Genomic DNA, 19,089 nt, shown 5'->3' on the forward strand with positions numbered 1-19,089 from the left:
TTACTGGACGCTGAAAGTCTTAAATTGGCGCATATCAGTCATCTAGCAACAAGAATTAAATGCTGTAGCGGATGTTAGACTTACTCAGAAATGCGGGGAAAATTTTATTTTTATTTGAGTTCTGGAATATTTCTAAGTATTAAAGTGAATTTTTGATTAGGTTGATAATTTGTCAGGCCATTATCACCAATCAGCTATGTTTAACCCCTCCACCGCTGATCCTATGGTCCTCACACCAACCGTGACAAAAGTTTTCAGTTGCCCCCCTCCTCGACTCGTGTCACCTACCGCCCTCTTTTGTGTTTTTTCTAACACCCCCCCCCTCCTCACACCCGGCTCTATTCTCTGACTCATCCATACAAACTACTGCATCGTCTCTCAAAGTAACTCACTCCCCTCTGCACCTTCAGCCTGTCTCCTCTCTTCTCTCCATCCATCTCTAACCCCTCAGCTGCAGCTTGACGTACAGCCCGAGCGCCATCATGCTCTGGAAATCCCGAACTAAAACTGACAACGCGCAGGTAAAGTTTTATTTTCATTGGTGGGCTCTGTGAGTCTGTTATGTTTTATATAGAAGCGCGTAAAAAGGTGCACACGTCTTTTTAAAATGTATTTATTTTTTTATGACAGAAGATAATTTAAGTCGGTTCAAACCGTGAAATACTCAAGGTGTATTAAAAAAGTTGAAACAATTAAAATAATTTAGATTTTTAAACCATCCCTCTAAAATTTCGTGCGTAAAAAGACTAACTTTTTAACGTAGACGTTAAAAGAATCACGGGAGATGATTTCCTTGTTGAAAATGTGAATTTTTGAGGGATATTTACTACTAATAAAACCCATCTGGGGTCTTACTTCGTGCGCAAAGCCTGCATGATGCTATTTTAAAAGGCAACAATAAGGCTAACGGTACAATCAGCGTGGGGCAAAACAAGCAAGCGAAGGAATATATCTCTTTAAGAGAAGTGGCTCCTCTCGACCCCTCCCCTTATTCTGCCGGGTGCGCGCAAAACCTATAAGTAGTGCGCTCATGGAGAGGCTGCAGGACTCTGTGTTGTGTTGTACGCGCGTGTTCGTATCTGGCAGCTGCTTTTCATCTGCGCGTAAAGAGCTCCGGCAGACAGAGAGATAAGGAAAAGTAAATATCAGCACCTCTGAATTGAATGGACCTTTAATAAAGGCCTGGATTACATCTGGGAACATTTTTTGTGACACCTTATGAGCCGTGGGAAGCCTTCGACTCCCGTTGAATTTTAAATTTTGGGGATCTGTCCAGACTGGTCCAGATGTTAATCCACACCTATTCAGCTATGGTAAGTTGGACAGAGTCGTTCTGGGTTGTTTTTTTTTTTGTTTGTTTTTTTAGTATTTTCAGGGCTGCTGGTGTCTGTTAGTCGTTACTGTAACACAAATTTACAAGGATTTTGTTTTTTGCATTAGAAATGTCAGTAAACCTTATAGAACGTGCGTAAAACAATTGCAGCTGGCGGTAAAACAAATTAACAAAATTGGAGTATATTAAGATACAGAAAAAGACTTAAACAGTCCGTTGAATTCTTTACAGCAGCTGTCAGCTTACAGAATAATAGTAATTCATGTTTATTGTTTTCTAAATCATATAAGATTTGTGGTTCAACCGTTGCTGTTAATTCGGTTTCCTGTAGAAGTGGTTCCAAAGAATCACAGATACTTCAAAAAATTTGACTTTACTGACACTGCACCGCGCATCTGTCCCAGAGATGCTCTTTGTCTGTCTGCACACGGTCACAGCAGCTGAGACAGTGACCATGAGGAGTCCACACGGTGGAAAGATGCTCATCTTTTTCTGTGTTTTGCAGTTTTTTTATATAGAGAGAATTTGGGGAATAAAATTTGAAATGCACAAGTACGCACAATCAGTATGAGTAATTGTAGTACTGAATATCGACCTTGATCACAAATATGAAAGCCCATAATAATATTAATTTAAAGTTATTAGGTTGCATTTCTTTGAGAGATGATTTGAGTGGGTTTTAATGGCCTGGCAGCAGTCAGTCTCTCTGACATGTTTTATAGTTATGTACCAAAGCGGATCCCGGCTTACATTCTGTGCAGCCGGCCTCCGGGTTCTCCCAAGGATCTTAATAAAAACGCATGGGGAACCATCCCTGAGCCACTGTGGTCCCAGTCTCAGGAACAGTCTGCCTCAGGGAATGGTGGACTGCACCTCAGTGGAGATTTAAAAAAAAAGAAAAAGAAAGAAGAAGAAGAAACCCGAAGACATAATTATTTTCACTTTTACTTAAGGTGTCTTCTCATTTGTGGCCCATCAGTTACCTTATAATCTTACCTTTCTTCTCTTTCTTTATTTTTTCTTTATTATTTATGACTCTCGTTTGTTGACATTTTCGATATTTACAGTGTATTTTTTAATTTAAAAAAAACATTTTGCTGTTTGTTGTTATAAAACTTTTGCAAATATCTGTTTGTCTGTTAATTGTTTTGCCCATTCTTTCCTTGTTGCCCGAAATGCACTTTTTCATTCATCTGTGGGTGAAAGGCGGTGCACGAATAAAGCTGTGCCGGGCTGACCGATATCTGCTTTTAAGGCGGCATTTTTGGCAGGGAGATAATGGACATTGTTTCCACCACAACAGCATCGATCAGGTTGACCCAGCTTTGAGAAAAAAATCAAATTTCACCGGGATGCGTGTGTGTGTGAGCCCAAATGTAGGCTAGGGGACTACATGTTTGCGCGCACACACACACACACACACACACACACACACACACACACACACACACACACACACACACACACACACACACACACACACACACACACACACACACACACACACAGCGTGAACATACTGGCATCTCTTTTAATAAGAGAGGTCAAACTTGTGAAGTCACATTGAATTATCGTTTGGTTTCGCGCGCCTTGCCAGCCTGAATGAACCCCTCTTTTGCTTTAATTTTCACTCGTGGGGTCAGTTTGTGTTTGTTGACGCAGTCCCTGATTATTTACAGATGGAGCCTCCTCCCGGAGCGACGTGCTGCGGTTGTTATTGTTGCTGTGCGTTACCTGTCCTTTGTGCAGTTCCTTGGTGGCAGTGACCTTTCTGACACTTTTCAACAGCGATGCCAAGGGCGTCTTCTGCCACGGCGCATCACTTCAAGCGCAGCTGCTATTTCCATCCCTCCCTAATGAAATGGAAATATTTATTTATGGATTCACGACTTTTATTTTGGACACATTAAAACTTTTTTTCATATTTTAATTTTGCGTTTTTGTGACTTATTTGTTTCTTTTATTTTTCCTTTTTAAAATCTCGATTCCTTTATGGAAATAACGCTTTGGTTTAAAATATTTTTTCTCTGAGCTCAATGTTTTTAACCCTGAAACTCTGAGCACGTTGAGCTCCTGATATGAAACAAACTTTCTGATTCTCTGCAGGACCGCGCAGACGGACTAAGCGGCTCTTCGCCGAGCGGGCGCCTTTCCCAGCTGTCCTCCCTGAACCAGGCCGCCTACTCCTCGGCTCCCCCGCTCTGCCACACTCCGGCCTCAGACTTCCAGCCTCCCTACTTTCCACCCCCCTATCCACAGTCTTCACTGCCATACTCTCAGAGCCAGGACTCTGCTTATTCCCACCTGTCAGACCCCTACCCCTCCATCAACTCCATCCATCAGCACCAGCAAGCAGCGTGGCACTCGCAGAGGTCGCGCTCCGAGGAAGGGGGGCTACTATCACAGTCTCACCGGGCTTTGAGCCTGGACCCCCGTCGGGAGTATCCAGCTGTCCCGCGGCTGCTGCACGGTCTCGGGGAAGGGGCTGCAGCTCTCGGAGACGGTCCTCTCGGGATGCACCTGGGACATCACGGCCTGGATGATCTTCAGGTGACTTTTTTGTTTTTCCGCTTGTGTTGCGTTGGCACTGCTGCTCGAGAAGTCCGTGCGTAAAAGTCAATCGGCACACGATAAAGACGCACGCGTTTTTTCTTAAAACGCTCGTATTTGTTGTGCTTCAATAATTATCCTTTACGACAATGAAATATTTTAAAATTAGCTTATGTAAATAAATACTACTAAATTCTACTAAATACTAGAAAACGCGCAGTGCGGCGAAAAGGCCTCAGGGCAATTTATCTTTAATTCCAAATAAGAGTTTATAAAGATGCAGGCCACACTAAAACATCTACATAAAAAGCGAAACGTGTAATTTACAACTCTGGTAATTAATTTAAAAGTATTTTTTATGTTATTTATTTGTTTTTTTATTTTTTAAAACACCTTCAGAGCTGCAGTTTTATATTTTTCCCTAAAAATTGATACTTTAATTTTAGCGTCTGACACAAAAACAGCAAAGGAAACAGCAGCACGCTGATTTCTCAAGACAAGAGAAAAATATTCTTTAAATTTCTAAATCTCTACATCTTACAGTTGTCTGTTTTCCTGCTTTATCCGTTTGTGCTGGACATGATCAATAACGACATGTCTTAGATGGTTTTTATATCAGTTAATGTTTCAGTTTTATTACTTGAAATCTTTTTGTATATACGTTTTTTTTCTAAGCTTTTTTTAATGGATTATCCACAATAAAAACGATACCCTAAAATATGAATATAAAAAACTGCATTCGTTAAATGAATGATAGCAATTTGGCCTCACTCCATTTTATTATCCACTCCAGCATTATCCTCCGTCTCGCGCAGACACAAAGTGATTCTGCAGCCTTTTTGCCTTCTGCAGGTTTTTAGGGGGAGAAGAATAGTTTCTATGGTTTATTGAGCAGTCAGCTTCCCTGCAGCAGGTGCAGCTGCAGACGCTGTTTGTTGCCTCCTCGCAGAAGAAAAAAAAAACACACACACACAGACACACACACACACACCGAGACCAATTGATCTGCACGGTCATTAATAGAAAAGAAACGTCTGAGAGGAGCGCCGGGCGAGGAGTCAACCCGGGCATGTTGCTGTTAAACGCTCCCACTTGACAGGGACTTTTATTTGATTAATGGATTATATCCTCCGCGTTTGAACCCTCTCATAGTGTCAGCACAAAGGAGGCAACATGAGACTCGGGCCCTGCAACATGATTTTACTTTCAATCAGAGAAAACTCCAAATGTTTCTAATTTAGTCTTTGAATCGCTGAGCCACACTTCACTTATCAGTAAATCGCATTTTCTTAAGATTTAAAAAGATATATTTATTTATTTTTACCTAACACATATTATGCAGATGTATTAATGATTTTTATGTTGCTTTATGTTGCTTTTTCTGTCCAAAAAATAGCCTTTGTTCCAAACGTTTTATTGCTTTAGGCTTAAAAGAATTGAAATGAAGTGACATGTCTTCTTTTTGATTAAACAGAAATGTAAACTGCTTTGTGCGTCACAACTTCAACTCATTTACTTTCTCTGTTGCACAAAACAACTTGCACTAAATCAAATTTGCTTTTATTATTTACTTCGATATTGATGGTGCTCATATGTGCTGTGAGGGGAAAGTAAATGTTGGACCTTCCATCTTGCTTTGGCCTGAGAGAGACAAGCTGTATATCTCTGTGTGTGTCTCTGTGTGTGAGTGTGTGGTGGCTCTGAGGCCGGTGGATAAATGATAGTGACTGTCTGTCTGTCTGACACAGGGAATGGAGGAAGGATCAGCCTTGGGCATCCTCGACCACTCTGTCATTAAAAAAGGTAAGAGGTAGAAGAGCTGCGTGTGCGTCTGTGTGTGCACGTGTGCGTGTGTGTGTGTGTCAGAGAGCAAGAGAGAAAAGATCAATTGTGTATGTGTGCATTTGTGTCTAAGTGTGCACCTATATAATTGTGCCATACACGCTGAAGGGGATTTTGTGTTTAGGGGCACTCCAACACCAGCCTCTCTCACTCTCTTGCACTCTCTCTCTCTCTTACACACACACACACACACACACACACACGCACACATGAACACACACTCTCTCACACACTATAAATAATTCTGTTTTGCTATTTCATTTGAAGTCAAGAAGTCCTCTAATACTCAGCTGCAGACTTCACCCCAAAGGCACACATTCTTAATGAACTGTTCATGGTCATATGAGAGTGTGTACGTGTGTGTCTGTGAGTGTGTGTGTGTTAGGCTTAGAGTGAGGAGCAGAGAGAAGTGGGGCAAGGAAGAAAAGGGAGGGGAACATGATAAAAGAGGAGTTGTGGAGAAATTTGCAGAGTACGATCACACTAATATTACCGACTCCGAGTGGCAGAAGACACAGGGGCGCGATTAGAAAATTCATGTTGGATTTGTAGCTGGTGTCGAGCGCGATGCTTTGAAAACAGATAGACGCCCTGCTCAGGTGCATTTTTAAAAAAAGGGAGGTTTTGCACAAAAACAGGCTAAAGATGGCACCCACTGTGTTATGAAATGACTGACAGAATAAGAGAAATAACACTAAGCAACATTGGTTCTTTGTTGTATTTCTTTAGAACGAGAAAAACTTCAAATTTAAACATGCATGCACAATAAAAAAACAAAACAAAAACATTCTGTGCTTCTTTTACTGCACAAAACCTTAAAAATCCTAACTGGTCTGGCCGTCCACACCTTAAAGTTTCCCCCGAAACTGCTGCTTGATTTGGTGTAATTCTCCAAATCAAGCCCTGGGAGCGGCTTTACACATTTCTGGTTTCATTCAGACTGCCTGAAGCTCTCTGCTGCAGTCATCTGATGAAGTGACAGTGATTCCACTTGTTTGCCAAACGCTTAGAATTGATCAATTACCGCAGCGAGACTCTCCACGGCGAGCACTCGCAGCAGATAGCAGAGCAAACCTAGAGCCCTCATGAATAAGAAAATCCATGGGGGAGAAAAAAATGAGATAGAGTATAAGGGGGGAAGAAGACAAGCAAGGAGGGAGAAGGGGGGGGGGGTACGACAAGTGGGAGGCACACGAAAGAGTCAAGCAAGAGAGTGAAAGATGATAAGAGAAAGAGAGGGAGGGGCAGGGAGATGACAAAGGAGGGGAGCTTTGGAGAAAAACTCTGCTGCTCTGCGGCCTCGTCGCCTGGCTAATCGGCTCGTTGTGAATGAGGCGATTTTAGAGATTGTGTGCAGTTTGGGGGAATCTGCGCTGCACAGCAGGGAGTTGCAAAGAGGCCACCCGCCGTTGAGCACCCTCTCAGTGCAACGAGGGAGCTGGCATGCCAGCGTTAGTACAGTTTTACAGACAATGTTTCTTTCAAAAGACTGAAAGGAGAAGATAGATTGCAGAGCCATGAGGCATGGAACGACCACAGGAAGTGAGGCTGAGGGAATTATTATTACATGAGTTAAATAAGTCCTCAACTTCAACCTTCAACTAAAAGATCTGATTCTTTCACATGAAAGAGACATACGTGCAGATTGATTCAAGGTTTCTTTAACCAGAGATTCTTTTGGATTTCTAAGATCTTTGACTGCTTCATTTTATTCCTTAACCTTCAAAATTTTGAGTCCTGATCATTGAGGACAGCTAAGCCTAACACTGTGTGTTATCGCAGTATGCCTTCTTCTTCTCCTCCTTCGGATGTTCCCTTCAGGGATTGCCTGCTTGACTGATTTGCATCCATCTCATCCTCTGTCACACCAACCCTCTGCATGTCCTTGGTATCTGAATATGAGATTTTTGAATAATTATTAATAATTATAAGACTCAAAAGGATGAGCATCAAAATCTATTTATGCTCCCCTCCACAAAAATATTGGCTTAGGATTTAAAGTTTCTCGTCATCATCATCGTCATCGGTGATACTCAGACTAGAGATTTAACTGTGTGTATCTCACCTTAAAGGACTGGATCTCCTAAATTAAAATAAATAAAATAAAACAACATATTTCCATGTTCTTTGGTCACTTAAAGCGCTCATCACAAACCACATAATCCCCATTTTGAGACTATCCAGGGACCTTTATAGCCTGTCAGCCCTCATTTCGCTCTCTCTGTCTTCATTTCCTGTCCTCTCTCTACCGTTAACTCTATATAAACATGTCTATCTCTCTCACATCGCTTCACTAAATCCCAACAGTTTGAGTTTATTGTTGATTTTGCACGCACAACATTGCAGTGAAGGAGGATGGAAATATGTCTGTGCTGCTTATATTCAAATTTAAAAGCAAAATAATTCACCAAAGACAGTCTCTTCATAACTCTGGATGACATATAGTTAGCAGTTTTTATTACTGTGCACATAAATCGTTTCTAAAGGAGCATGCTGATGTTTTAAAAGTCATTTGGCCACAGTGTGTGAATACGGAGAAAACTGAATCTGTGGCAGGAGGCGAAAATTATAGACATATAAATCTGAAAACACTAAAGATTAAAGCACAATGAGAACACATTAAACAGACGAGGAGCAGATCTAAGGACTCTTTGTATCCTTCCAAGGAAATGCAGTCTTAAAGCAAATCGTCTGACTTCCTTCACTCTTCTCAATTCAGAGGATTTCTGCTCAAATAGAAAGTAATTTCATCATCGCCCAACATAAACATTGGAGAAAACAAAATCTGCCCCTGCCCCTGCTGCTCAGGTAGCAACAGGTACACTGAGTGTTACACCCGAGTAGCCTTCGATTGCTGACTCTGGCCAGTCACCTGAAGGTTTCTCTGTGTAACTTCTTAGCTCGATTTAAAATAGTTAAGTGCAAATTGAGCTCTTCGAGGTGCGAAGTGAAGCTATTTAAGAATGCGCAGTTAAAATGCAACCACCTGCAGCTTAAGGAACAGAATCAACAAGCAGCGCTCCAGAATTAGAGCTGTCGACGCAGGGGAGAACATTGCACTGAATAGATTAATCAGGAGGGGAGGAGCACGCTGTCACACAGTCATTCACACAACACAATCGTCGCCACACATGACATATGTTAAGATTGATGATCTGTATCCTTTTATCCCTCCTCATCCAGTCTTTGTTGCTTTAATAATCACCTTTCATCCCCCTTTTGCCCCACAGTTCCCATCCCGTCCAAGCTGAACGGCTCGTCCCTGTCCGCCTTGTCCATCGGTAAGGAGGGTCTCGGAGTGGGGTGTGTCTCCAACCCGGCAGAGGTCTTCTGTTCAGTCCCGGGTCGCCTGTCGCTGCTCAGCTCCACCTCCAAGTACAAGGTGACAGTTGGGGAGGTGCAGAGACGCCTCTCCCCACCTGAGTGCCTCAACGCTTCTCTGCTGGGAGGAGTCCTCCGCAGGTGAGAAGCAGACGGGGAACGAGAGGGTGCGACTTAGATGTAAAGATGTTTTTATTTAGTTGGGCTTTAAAGATTAAAGCATAAGAAAAATACAAACCTTTTCTTTTTTTAATGAATGGAAAAATGCTAACTTTACCTCATTAGGACCCAAAAATGCGGTAAAACGGAGCAGTCCCCAGCAGGAGCATCTGTTACTGGTTGAACTGGTTGAATTTGATCTTCTGTAACAGGGATGTCACACTAATTTTACATCATGGGCTACATGAAACCTAGTTTGATCTTAAGTAAGGCGTCAGGCCAGTGAAACTCTTCTTTCTGTCAGTGTAAAGAAGTTCAACTACACATTTAATCCCAGAGATAAGAAGACGCTCCGACAGCCCGACTCTTTGGACTTAATTTGTAAGAAATTAATATGTAAAATTACAGAAAAGATTTTGGTAGCTTTCAAGTCCAAGACTGTTAGGTAATTATAAAACAGAAAGTTTTTGTTAATTCACAGAAAATGTAAAAAAATAAAAATAAAAAATCTGTATATAATAATAAATTTCTGCATTTGACGGTGAAAAAACAAGAACTATTCTGTCATTTAAATGTTTATAATTAATAAATTTCTTTGGTATAGTATGAGTGTCCATGGAGGAGATCTTCATCTGTAGGAAAAAGCTCTAAAACATGATACAAAATACAGTTTAAAGTCCAAAATATTTGCTCTTCTCTAAATTTTCATGGGCCGCCCTTTGTGCCGGATTGAAGTCTTTGCTGGACCCATTCTCGCCCCTGGGCCTTATGTTTGGTACCCCTGCTATATAATACGCTTTACCTTCTAGGTGCTGCTTTATGACACAACACAAAGCAGGAAAATGCACATGTGACTTGTTTATCTTCTTCAGAGAGGTATAAAAAACCAAACAATAACCAGGATTTATGGGAAATGTAGTCTAGAAACACAACAGCACAAGAAAACTACACAGGAACTACATTTTCCGTATTTTTGACCTTTGAGCGTGGGATCAAGTTACCACTCCAGTCAGGCTCTTTTATCATCAAATAGAGGAGAAATAATAAACGAGGACCAACAATGACCATGATATTTAAAAATGAAATATTTATATAATGGCAATAATAAACAGAGTCTAATAATGTTTAATATTATGATATTATGAATTATGAATCACACAGCTGTCATTTCAGTTCTCTCTTCTGCACTTCATTAATATCTCTATTGTGAATTCTTTTTGGCCACATTAATCATGTCGCGTTAGTTATTGTAACGGTCTCACTCTTTACAATACACGCCATACATTGGGACGTTTCTGCTTTCAGCTTTTCAGAATAAGATTGATTTTAGTCTAACTACAGGACCAGCGCCGAGGACCCAAAATAGGTCATGAGACTAAATCACAAGAGAAGCAATGCGGTTTAATGAACTACGGCCTCGGGGCGAGAGAACAACTTCATGATTTGAGTTGCAGGCTGAAATACTTTGAGAGGACATAATTAAAAGATCTAAAGGGCTGTAAAAACCCAGTGCCTCCCCTGCAGAGAGATACAGATACCCCAGTGATAACAATACATCGCTGCCTATCACTTTGAGGTACCGCTGCTTAATCCACTTTATGCTTTTGCAGATTAAGAAATGAACCCTATTCCAATTATTTGGTACCTGGTTACTTTGGAAATTGGTGCAGTGTTGCAGATTTTGAAGATATTTGTTTTATTCTGTATGTTTGTTATGATTTGGTTCATTTTTATGAATAAATGAATTTATGAGAAATGAATATTTTAACGTGTAAAACATTACAGTTTGTAAAGTGGCTTAAACTCGCATATGATGCATAAATCAGTCCCTATTTCATATTAATATGAAATGTAGAAATATTTAAGGGATTTTTTGATAACACTGCCTTACTATGCTTCTTCTAAAGTAGTATTTTTAATGCAGAATATCTTTTTACACTGTAGAATTACTTATTTCATATATTACTGCCCATCATCTACCTTAAATTTAAAGGTTATTGCAAAGAAAATCGTATGTGTCTCCAAACATAAAGTCTATATGAATTATGTGTTGAGGTCTGAAGAGCTTTAGTAAATCAACAATGAGCAGGATTCATTGGCTTTAAATTTTACTTGAATATAAAGAGGCAAAGCAGAAAAACATTGAGAAGAATACTGGATAGCATCAGAGCTGACAGGGAACATAGGGAGAGTTTAGCTTCGTGCACACACACACGTACAGAGGGACACAAAGAAGCACACCACAACAAAAGTCATAAAGACAAACACACTCGCACGCACGCACACACACAAATACACAAGAAGCATCTCCTAAAACTGCTCCCTCTGTTTCCCTGTCCCCCCCTCAGGGCGAAGTCAAAGAATGGTGGCCGCTGTCTGAGAGAGCGTCTGGAGAAGATTGGCCTCAACCTGCCCGCCGGGCGACGCAAGGCAGCCAACGTCACTCTGCTAACATCTCTAGTGGAGGGTAGGAAAAACACACATGCAAACACACACACACACATATATACACAGAGGCACGTACACATATACAGTGACCTGCATACATCCTGACAGATAGAGACACATATTCACACAGCAAAATCCCTGCGTGAGCACACATGAATAAACAGCCACAGCATGGATGGCTGCATGCGTGCGCACAAGTGCACGCACACACACACACACACACACACACACACACACACACACACACACACACACACACATGGAGGGTGTCCTTTAAAAAACTGCAGCTGTAGCCAGAGAGCAGTGAACTGTTTGAGTGGTGAAAGTGAGCGAAGTGGTTAGTGAGTTTATCTTGACCTGACCCGAACAGTCAGTTGTGTATATTTAAAAGTCTTTATCTGAATAATTACTTGATTTAAACTAAACTGAAGCCCTGAACGTGAAAAAAACAACAACCCATAAATCCATGTGCAAATTTCAGCTCGAGCTTCTTTTTAATCCAAACTCCCTCTTCTCCTCGTTCAGGTGAGGCCGTCCATCTGGCGCGCGATTTCGGTTACGTGTGTGAAACAGAGTTCCCAGCCAGAGCCACGGCCGAGTATCTGTGCAGGCAGAGCGAGCCGGACCAGCTCCCAACGCGACGCAGCATGCTGCTCGCCACCAAGTGAGTGGCTGGTCTCTTCTTCTGCTCATTTCACTCTTGAATTAATCTTGCATGAAATAGCTTTTAAAGCATGAGGCTGGTGATATTCAGCGTTTCTTCTTGCTTTCAACTAACAAAAACCAGCGCCATTCTGTTTCTCAGAAGTGGTCAGACATGAAGATTTAAAAAGTTAGTTTGTGTGTTGTTTGTGGACTGCAAGAAGAATGATGAGATCATTATAGTTGCCATTTAAAGAGAACTCCTGTTAGGTATGAAGGTCTAACAGATCACGGTCGAATGCTTCTAAAAGGCTGATCTTGTTTCTTCTCAGGGAAATCTGTAAAGAGTTTGTGGACCTCATGTCCCAGGACCGCTCCCCGCTAGGTGCCAGTCGACCCACCCCCTGCCTGGAGCCGGGCGTCCAGGGAAGCCTCACCCACTTCAGCCTGCTCACCCATGGCTTCGGTACACCCGCCATCTGCGCGGCGCTCTCCGCCTTCCAGAGCTACCTGATGGAGGCGATCAAATTGCTGGACAAAGGAGAGGGTGGAGGGAAGAGCCACCACGACAAGGAGATGAAGCACCGCAAATAGAGGGAGGGGAACACATGTGTGGATGAATGCATGGATGGATGGATGAGAGGCAGAAGGGAAGAGAAAAGAGGGAGAAAAGACTTGACTGACACCCTCTGCATCTTTACCTTTGCCCTCAGGATACAAACTGAGACTTTTACCTCCTCGAAACCTCTATAGCCCCTCCCCTCTCACTGAGGAGGCGGGGCTTATGATGATATCTGTACTGTAATGTGTGTCCACAGCCACCTCGCTCAAAATGACGCATGGACCTCTCTTCTCAGTAGCTGGTTGGTGTCACGATGGCGTCTTTTCAGGATGAGTTTTCACTTATGGCAGTATGCTTTTGGTTATTTCCCCCTGCCTTTTATTTACTTTGGTAAACATGCCACTATTATGTGTGTGTTAGAAGCCCCCGCTGTCATCACACACACACACACACACACACACACACACACACACACACACACACACACACACACACACACACAAAGAAAGTTTTAACTGAACTCATCTGGGAAGCGCCATAAGCCATATCCGAGACAAAAACCTGCTCTTTGCCCCTCTCTGGAACTTTGGAAGCCTTTTTGATCCATCCGATTGGACAAACCCAGCTTCCATTTGCAGTCCTTCATGGTGGGTGGTCATGGGAAATCGAGTTCTCTGGATTCTCTAGCAGCAAGGGTGAAGGAAGGCACGAGAGGCAGCTAAAGAAGATTTGTTTTCTTTTATTTTGAAGTACTGCGTGTTGGTAACTTAAGAAAATAACACAAATCATTTTGTACTTTCTGTGTATGTTTATTATTAATGTTATTACTGTTGTTATTATTATTGTATTACAGCATAAATGTAATATATTATTAAAGAATTAAGAACTGAGTGGTGGAGTTTCTCGTTTTTGATACAGTATAAAAACAACAACAACAGCACCTTGAGGTGCAGCTGAATGGTACTGGCCACTGCTTTTATTTGCCTTGATTGTAAATCTCTGTGCCTTTTATTTTTATTGATCCCCATGGGCAAAGTTCCAACAGAAATGTCATAGCAAGGACTGCATCCAACACCTAAAGCTGCAGTAGGCAAAAATTTGCACGAGGCACAATAAATCCTAAATTTGAGGAAGAAACAAAGAAAAAAAACCAGCCTGTGCTCCTCTACCTCCCACCAGATGAGCACAGGGACAATGTATGTGCTTTATAAGAGGTAACGCATAAGAGCATACTGACTCCTGGCTTCACGCATGACTTAGACCCTGCTCTCAGAGGTGAAAGTCTTCAGAGTGTCAAACCAAATTGGCTAAAATCTTCAGTTACAGGCTGGTTTTTCTAAAGCTTGAAAGCAGAGCCCAGAGGAGATGCAGGAGTCTACTTCACTCTCAGAAAAAATGTCACAAAGCAATCACCCCGAGCCCAAAGTGACGCCGTTAGGACCAAAAGCCCAAACCCAAAAGAAAAGTTACATTTACATTATTAAACAGAAAATCAGTAGATGTTAGGATCAGTCTGTCACTGACAAATTTCAACAGCAGCCAGATACTGCTAAAAAAAGAAAAAAAGAAAATGAAAGGAAAACATTTTAATCAGAGTATCAAGTCAGTAAATATTCTGGGATATTGATGTGGTCAGCTAAGTAGACGAGGGGGTTGTTAATCAGTTTCAGCTGCTTCGGTGTTAATGAAATTAAAAACAGGTGCACTTGAGGGGCAACAATTAGACAACCCCCAAAACAGTGGCTAGGGGTCAGCGTACCTATAGCACGAGGCGATACTTGGACCCTACAGAGTGTGTGTTAGGTAATCTGGCTCCTCTGGGATGGCACATAAATAGAGGTCATTTCCACAAGTTTAGCTGTGTCTCACCACAGTCTCAAAAGAAGGACAGTTACCCAAGAGAGCTGGAGAGGGGAGGGAAATGTTGTTAACCCATTAGCAGCACCGGAATCTGCTCCTTTGTCCAAAGAGGAAAATGATGAGCACTGCACCTGTTTTCCTCCCCTCACCTCAACCGGTCTCAAAAGATAGCTGCCCCTCTCTGTGCCTGGTTCTGCCAGGTTTTTCTTCCTGTTAAAAGGGCGTTTTTCCTTCCCACTCTTGCCAAGTGCTTGCTCAAAGGGGGTTGTTTAATTGTTGGGATTTTCTTTGTATTATTTTCGAGTTTATAATTTACAAGTGGCTTCCGGCAGCTGTTGTTGTGATTTGGCACAAAATAAACAAAATTGAATTGAATTGATTTGAATTGCCAGACCTAAAAAATGGCCTCCAGCAGCACTGTTGTGACTGTCTCTGACCATTATTATTATTATTATTATTATTATTATTATTATTATTATTATTATTATTATTAATAAAAGCCAGAGAGAGCTTTTGGTTAGTGAAGCCATGTTTTAAATCCTTGATCTGAATCCTCGAAGCTTTTGTTCTAAAACCACATTCTGGATCATTTTCCTTTCTGATTCTAAAAATGACAGTAATTTCCAAAATAAATGTCTTTTTTTCCCCAATTGTACATGTACATAATCTCCTAAATGAGAATATAAACTAATCGAAAAATTGTTTACTGAGATCACAGAGAGAGGAAGCCAAAGACCGTTCCAACAAAAAGACTTCCAAGCCTTTCAAGAGGATTCAGCCTCTGGTGGAGGTTCAATAAAATTCAGATTTAAGGCACTTATACCTTGGAATAACTTTCGGACCTGGAAGCTATGTCCATCTTTTATACTTTCTATGGCTCCCCAAAGGCCCCAAAAACCGTCAGTGACCCTCTTTTGCATGCAGGCCTCCATCAGAGGCCCCTGTGGAGACAGCAGTGTCACAGCTGCAGCCCTGAGCGCTGTACCTGGGAGTAGTACGACCTCCAGCGCCCAACTAGGCACACCTCAGCTTCCCCTCAACCCATCTGTCTGTTCCACGCGTCTCCCACAGACCACCGCTCATGCTCAGTCCTTCACTTTATTTAACCAGAATGAGACGCTAAGCACAATTACTGCTTTCCAGGGAACGCACACATACATGTCGCCTGCTCATACATTCTCAAACATCTCTACCTGCCGTATCTCCCCTTCTCTCCTCCCATCTCATTACCCTCTTGTGTGAGCGCCCTCACCCCTCCCACCCCATCCCTTCATCTCCGTCTCTGTAACCTAACTCCCCCCCCACCACGCCTTTTCTCTCCCTCTATGTGACACTCAGCAGGGCCGCTCTCCATCTCTCTCTGTGCCTCCAGGCAAACATATGCTGCTCTTCCCGTCAGATTCCGGTGTGTTTGAGAGAGGAGGGATTGTTTAATGTTTATTAATCACCTGTCTGTGGCGGAGAGAGGAGATGGGATGATGGAGCCACACACACGCTGCCTCTCCCTCTCTCATACACATGGGTTTACAGTCGCTCTAACACACACCAGCTCAGCTGTGAGGTTGGCCTGGTTTTCTTATTTCCAGCTGCATGCAAGTGTGCTCGTTTACTGTAATGCTTCTGATACGCAGACAAAACCGATGAACTTCTTGTTTCAGCTTCTTGTTAGTGAATCACAAAGATTCCTTTCTTTTATTTCCACTTAAAGGTTCAGTACTGGACAAATTTTTTAGCAATAAAAGGATTTAAATTAGATATAAAAAGGTAAAAATAAACATATCCAGGGTTTAAAGTGTGGACCGTGGTCCAGTGGTGGCCCTCTAAACCATTTAATGCTTACTGAACGCAAGCCTGAATACACTTGATTCATTCTCAGTTTATATTAAACTTTTACAGTTAGAAATCCATTTTTAATCTGTTTTTCTTTATATAAATTTGAGCTGTTTCACTTGATAAAGCCTTCTACTGTATTTTGTTGTCTCTAATTAGTTAAATGCATTTCATGATTTAGTTTTTCCTCATTGAGGTATTTATGTTGCCAAACTTTGCTGTTATTGAGCTATTCTTTAAGCTTTTATATTTAAGGCTGTGTTTGGGGGTTTGGCTACTGTAACAGAAATTCTTAAACTTTTGGTGTAAATGAAGGATATTTTATACTTTTGCAGCGGCACAGAATGATCCAAGGATGTATTTCTCTTTAGTATTTTTGCCAAAAAAATAGAAAAAAGTATTTAAAAACTCAGCTGATGTCCAGAAAAGTAACCACTTCCTCAATACCAGTGAAAAACTAAAAACCAGGACAGTGGAGATAATTAGCAACATAAACCACCGTCCTCTGAGCAGATAAACTGCTTTTTTTAGCCTTTCTAAACACCATCTTTGAATATTTAGGGAGAGAAAAAACTGAGACTGAGCAGACCAACATCGATCTGAAACTGTTTTAGCTATTGTAGCAAAAGTTTACGAGGTTCATCTACTTCTTTTTTTTTCTTTGTGCCCCTCTTTAAAAAAAACAAACCCAAACTTTATCTACTGTTCGGACCTTGATGTAGACTGAATTGGTTAAATTTAAGTCCTCTTATGGAAATTTATAGCTAAAAAACTTCATAACTATTTTATACAAATGCACGAAATTGCCTTTGGATGAGAATACTTCTCTTTAAAATTTGAAATGACAATCTCAGGGTGTATATATCAAACTGAACCAATCAGCCGTATGCAATCTTCTCAAATTTCAAGTGAAAATGTAGTTTATAATTTATTTGTATGTGAGGTTGTGAAGTCAGTTGTTCTTTGTTGTTAACCCTTCTTCTGATTACAATATGAACACTTTATTTTGAAAGCCCATTGACTGGTTTGACTGGTCTCTCTGTTAACACCAGAGTAGCTGCCCTGGTATAACCTTGTTATATCATCTTAAATGGAATCAGATTCAGGGGAAGTTGTGTTTTTGTGCTAGCTTTGAAATACCTGCTCACGTGATCAATCAGGACACCTGTAAAATGTAACCTGACTGATAATTAATGTTTAATCTCTTCCTGACAGGTAAATCAAAATGTGGCAGCTCATATTTAACAAACCACACACAGGGCTCACTAGCAAACAATTTCAGCTTGTTCAAAGGTAAATATCATTTAACAGATGCGCGTGGCGATACATTTACCGACATACATAATTAAATCAGTGAATAATGTTTGAGTGAAATCTCAGCAGAGGATTGGAAATCAGCTTGTGCTGCAGCTCGGATTGTGTAGACACACCTGAGATTAACACACCATAACTGGCTGAGCACATTTAACATCTGCCAAGTTAAGCTGTTAAAATAAAAATATATACTGGAGATATGAACACAAGTGTGCAGATAAAGGAAAAGTTTGTGTTTGGCAGAAAGAGAAGATTATTTAAAAAGACTACTTTTAATGTATTTGTATCCAGAAGAAAGAATTACCACAAAATAAGCATTTTTTAAAGGTTAATACCATTACTTAAAAAAAGAAAAGAAAAACTCAATGAAATTTAGGACAGCGACAGACAAACAGTGCATGATTGTGAAGGTTTATTAAAGAAGTGAATGTTTTGGATTTTATTGAGTGTCAGAATAGTTTGCTGTAACCCTGCAGGTTGTTGTTTCTTTCTTTCTTTTGTTTTCTGGTATGTGGACTGTAACGTGTGGAAATGAAGGAGCAGTTTGTTGTTTGTATGTCTGTGCTGGGCTCTTGTTCATTTCATTCTCTTAAACATGTGAAGTCAAATTGATCATTGGTGGTCAACTGAACCCTATAATAATAGAATATGTCCTGTGTGTGTGTTTAATTCTTCTTAAAAGCTTGCAATTAGGGAAATAATAATAATAAAAACATAATTGTAACCATCCATTTTTGCTGTTGACCTTTTTCCCCTGCCCTGAAAGTCTTTTTGGGGGGTGAAAAACATGTGGGACAAACCGAGTGTTTGTGTGGGACACGTTAACAGTGGTGGGAGGAAGGCACATCTATTTGATCTAAATGCAACTTTTGCAACTCTTTTGCTAAGTGAATGCATTAAAACTAAAAGGAAGCTTAGCTGCTTTCTAGCCTGGCAACAGTAATAGAGGATGCACCCAGACTGCCAAATGCATTTATTTATTTTACACTTTTTCTGTTCATAATATGTCTAACAACAAAATAGATAACCCATCTATTTCTCAGAAAATACTGTTGCTTCATTTTCATCACGTCCAACAAAATCTGCAAAGCTTGTGACTTCTTGGCGCTTTAAAGGGCAGGGTGCTAGGTGATAATAATAAAAAGCTTTCCCTTCACATGTTCTGGGTAAAAGCCAGACTTTATGTACGTCTTGCATAATCAGTGAAAATGTACGACATTGTCTCGAG

At 41.1% G+C, this 19,089-nt stretch overlaps 1 protein-coding gene across 2 annotated transcripts; it reads left to right on the forward strand.

The window, feature by feature from the left end:
- The first annotated feature begins 385 nt into the window (after positions 1-385).
- On the forward strand, positions 386-13,704 carry tfap2e (transcription factor AP-2 epsilon). 2 transcript variants are annotated; one of them, XM_085395757.1, is made up of 7 exons: positions 386-521; positions 3,440-3,883; positions 5,632-5,686; positions 8,956-9,187; positions 11,554-11,672; positions 12,179-12,317; positions 12,628-13,704. In XM_085395757.1, the coding sequence occupies exons 1-7, from the start codon at positions 483-485 to the stop codon at positions 12,887-12,889; spliced, it is 1,290 nt and encodes a 429-aa protein (XP_085251883.1). In that variant the 5' UTR covers positions 386-482; the 3' UTR covers positions 12,890-13,704. The 2 variants fall into 2 exon arrangements, with proteins under 2 accessions (XP_085251883.1, XP_085251884.1); XM_085395758.1 differs by lacking the exon at positions 386-521 and adding an exon at positions 1,071-1,313.
- The last annotated feature ends 5,385 nt before the right edge of the window (positions 13,705-19,089 follow it).

This window comes from Rhamphochromis longiceps, linkage group LG22 (genome assembly GCF_057381845.1).
Source record: "Rhamphochromis longiceps isolate RC_006_pf linkage group LG22, R_longiceps_female_GT1.1, whole genome shotgun sequence".
Lineage (NCBI taxonomy): Eukaryota > Metazoa > Chordata > Actinopteri > Cichliformes > Cichlidae > Rhamphochromis > Rhamphochromis longiceps.

What these genes read in the sequence shown, in the direction of transcription:
- tfap2e (XM_085395757.1), top strand. Translation starts at nt 483, where the DNA reads ATGCTCTGGAAATCCCGAACTAAAACTGACAACGCGCAG. An exon ending in CTGGGAGGAGTCCTCCGCAG is followed by an intron (nt 9,188 to 11,553) that starts GTGAGAAGCAGA and finishes TCCCCCCCTCAG; the next exon opens with GGCGAAGTCAAAGAATGGTG. An exon ending in AGCATGCTGCTCGCCACCAA is followed by an intron (nt 12,318 to 12,627) that starts GTGAGTGGCTGG and finishes GTTTCTTCTCAG; the next exon opens with GGAAATCTGTAAAGAGTTTG.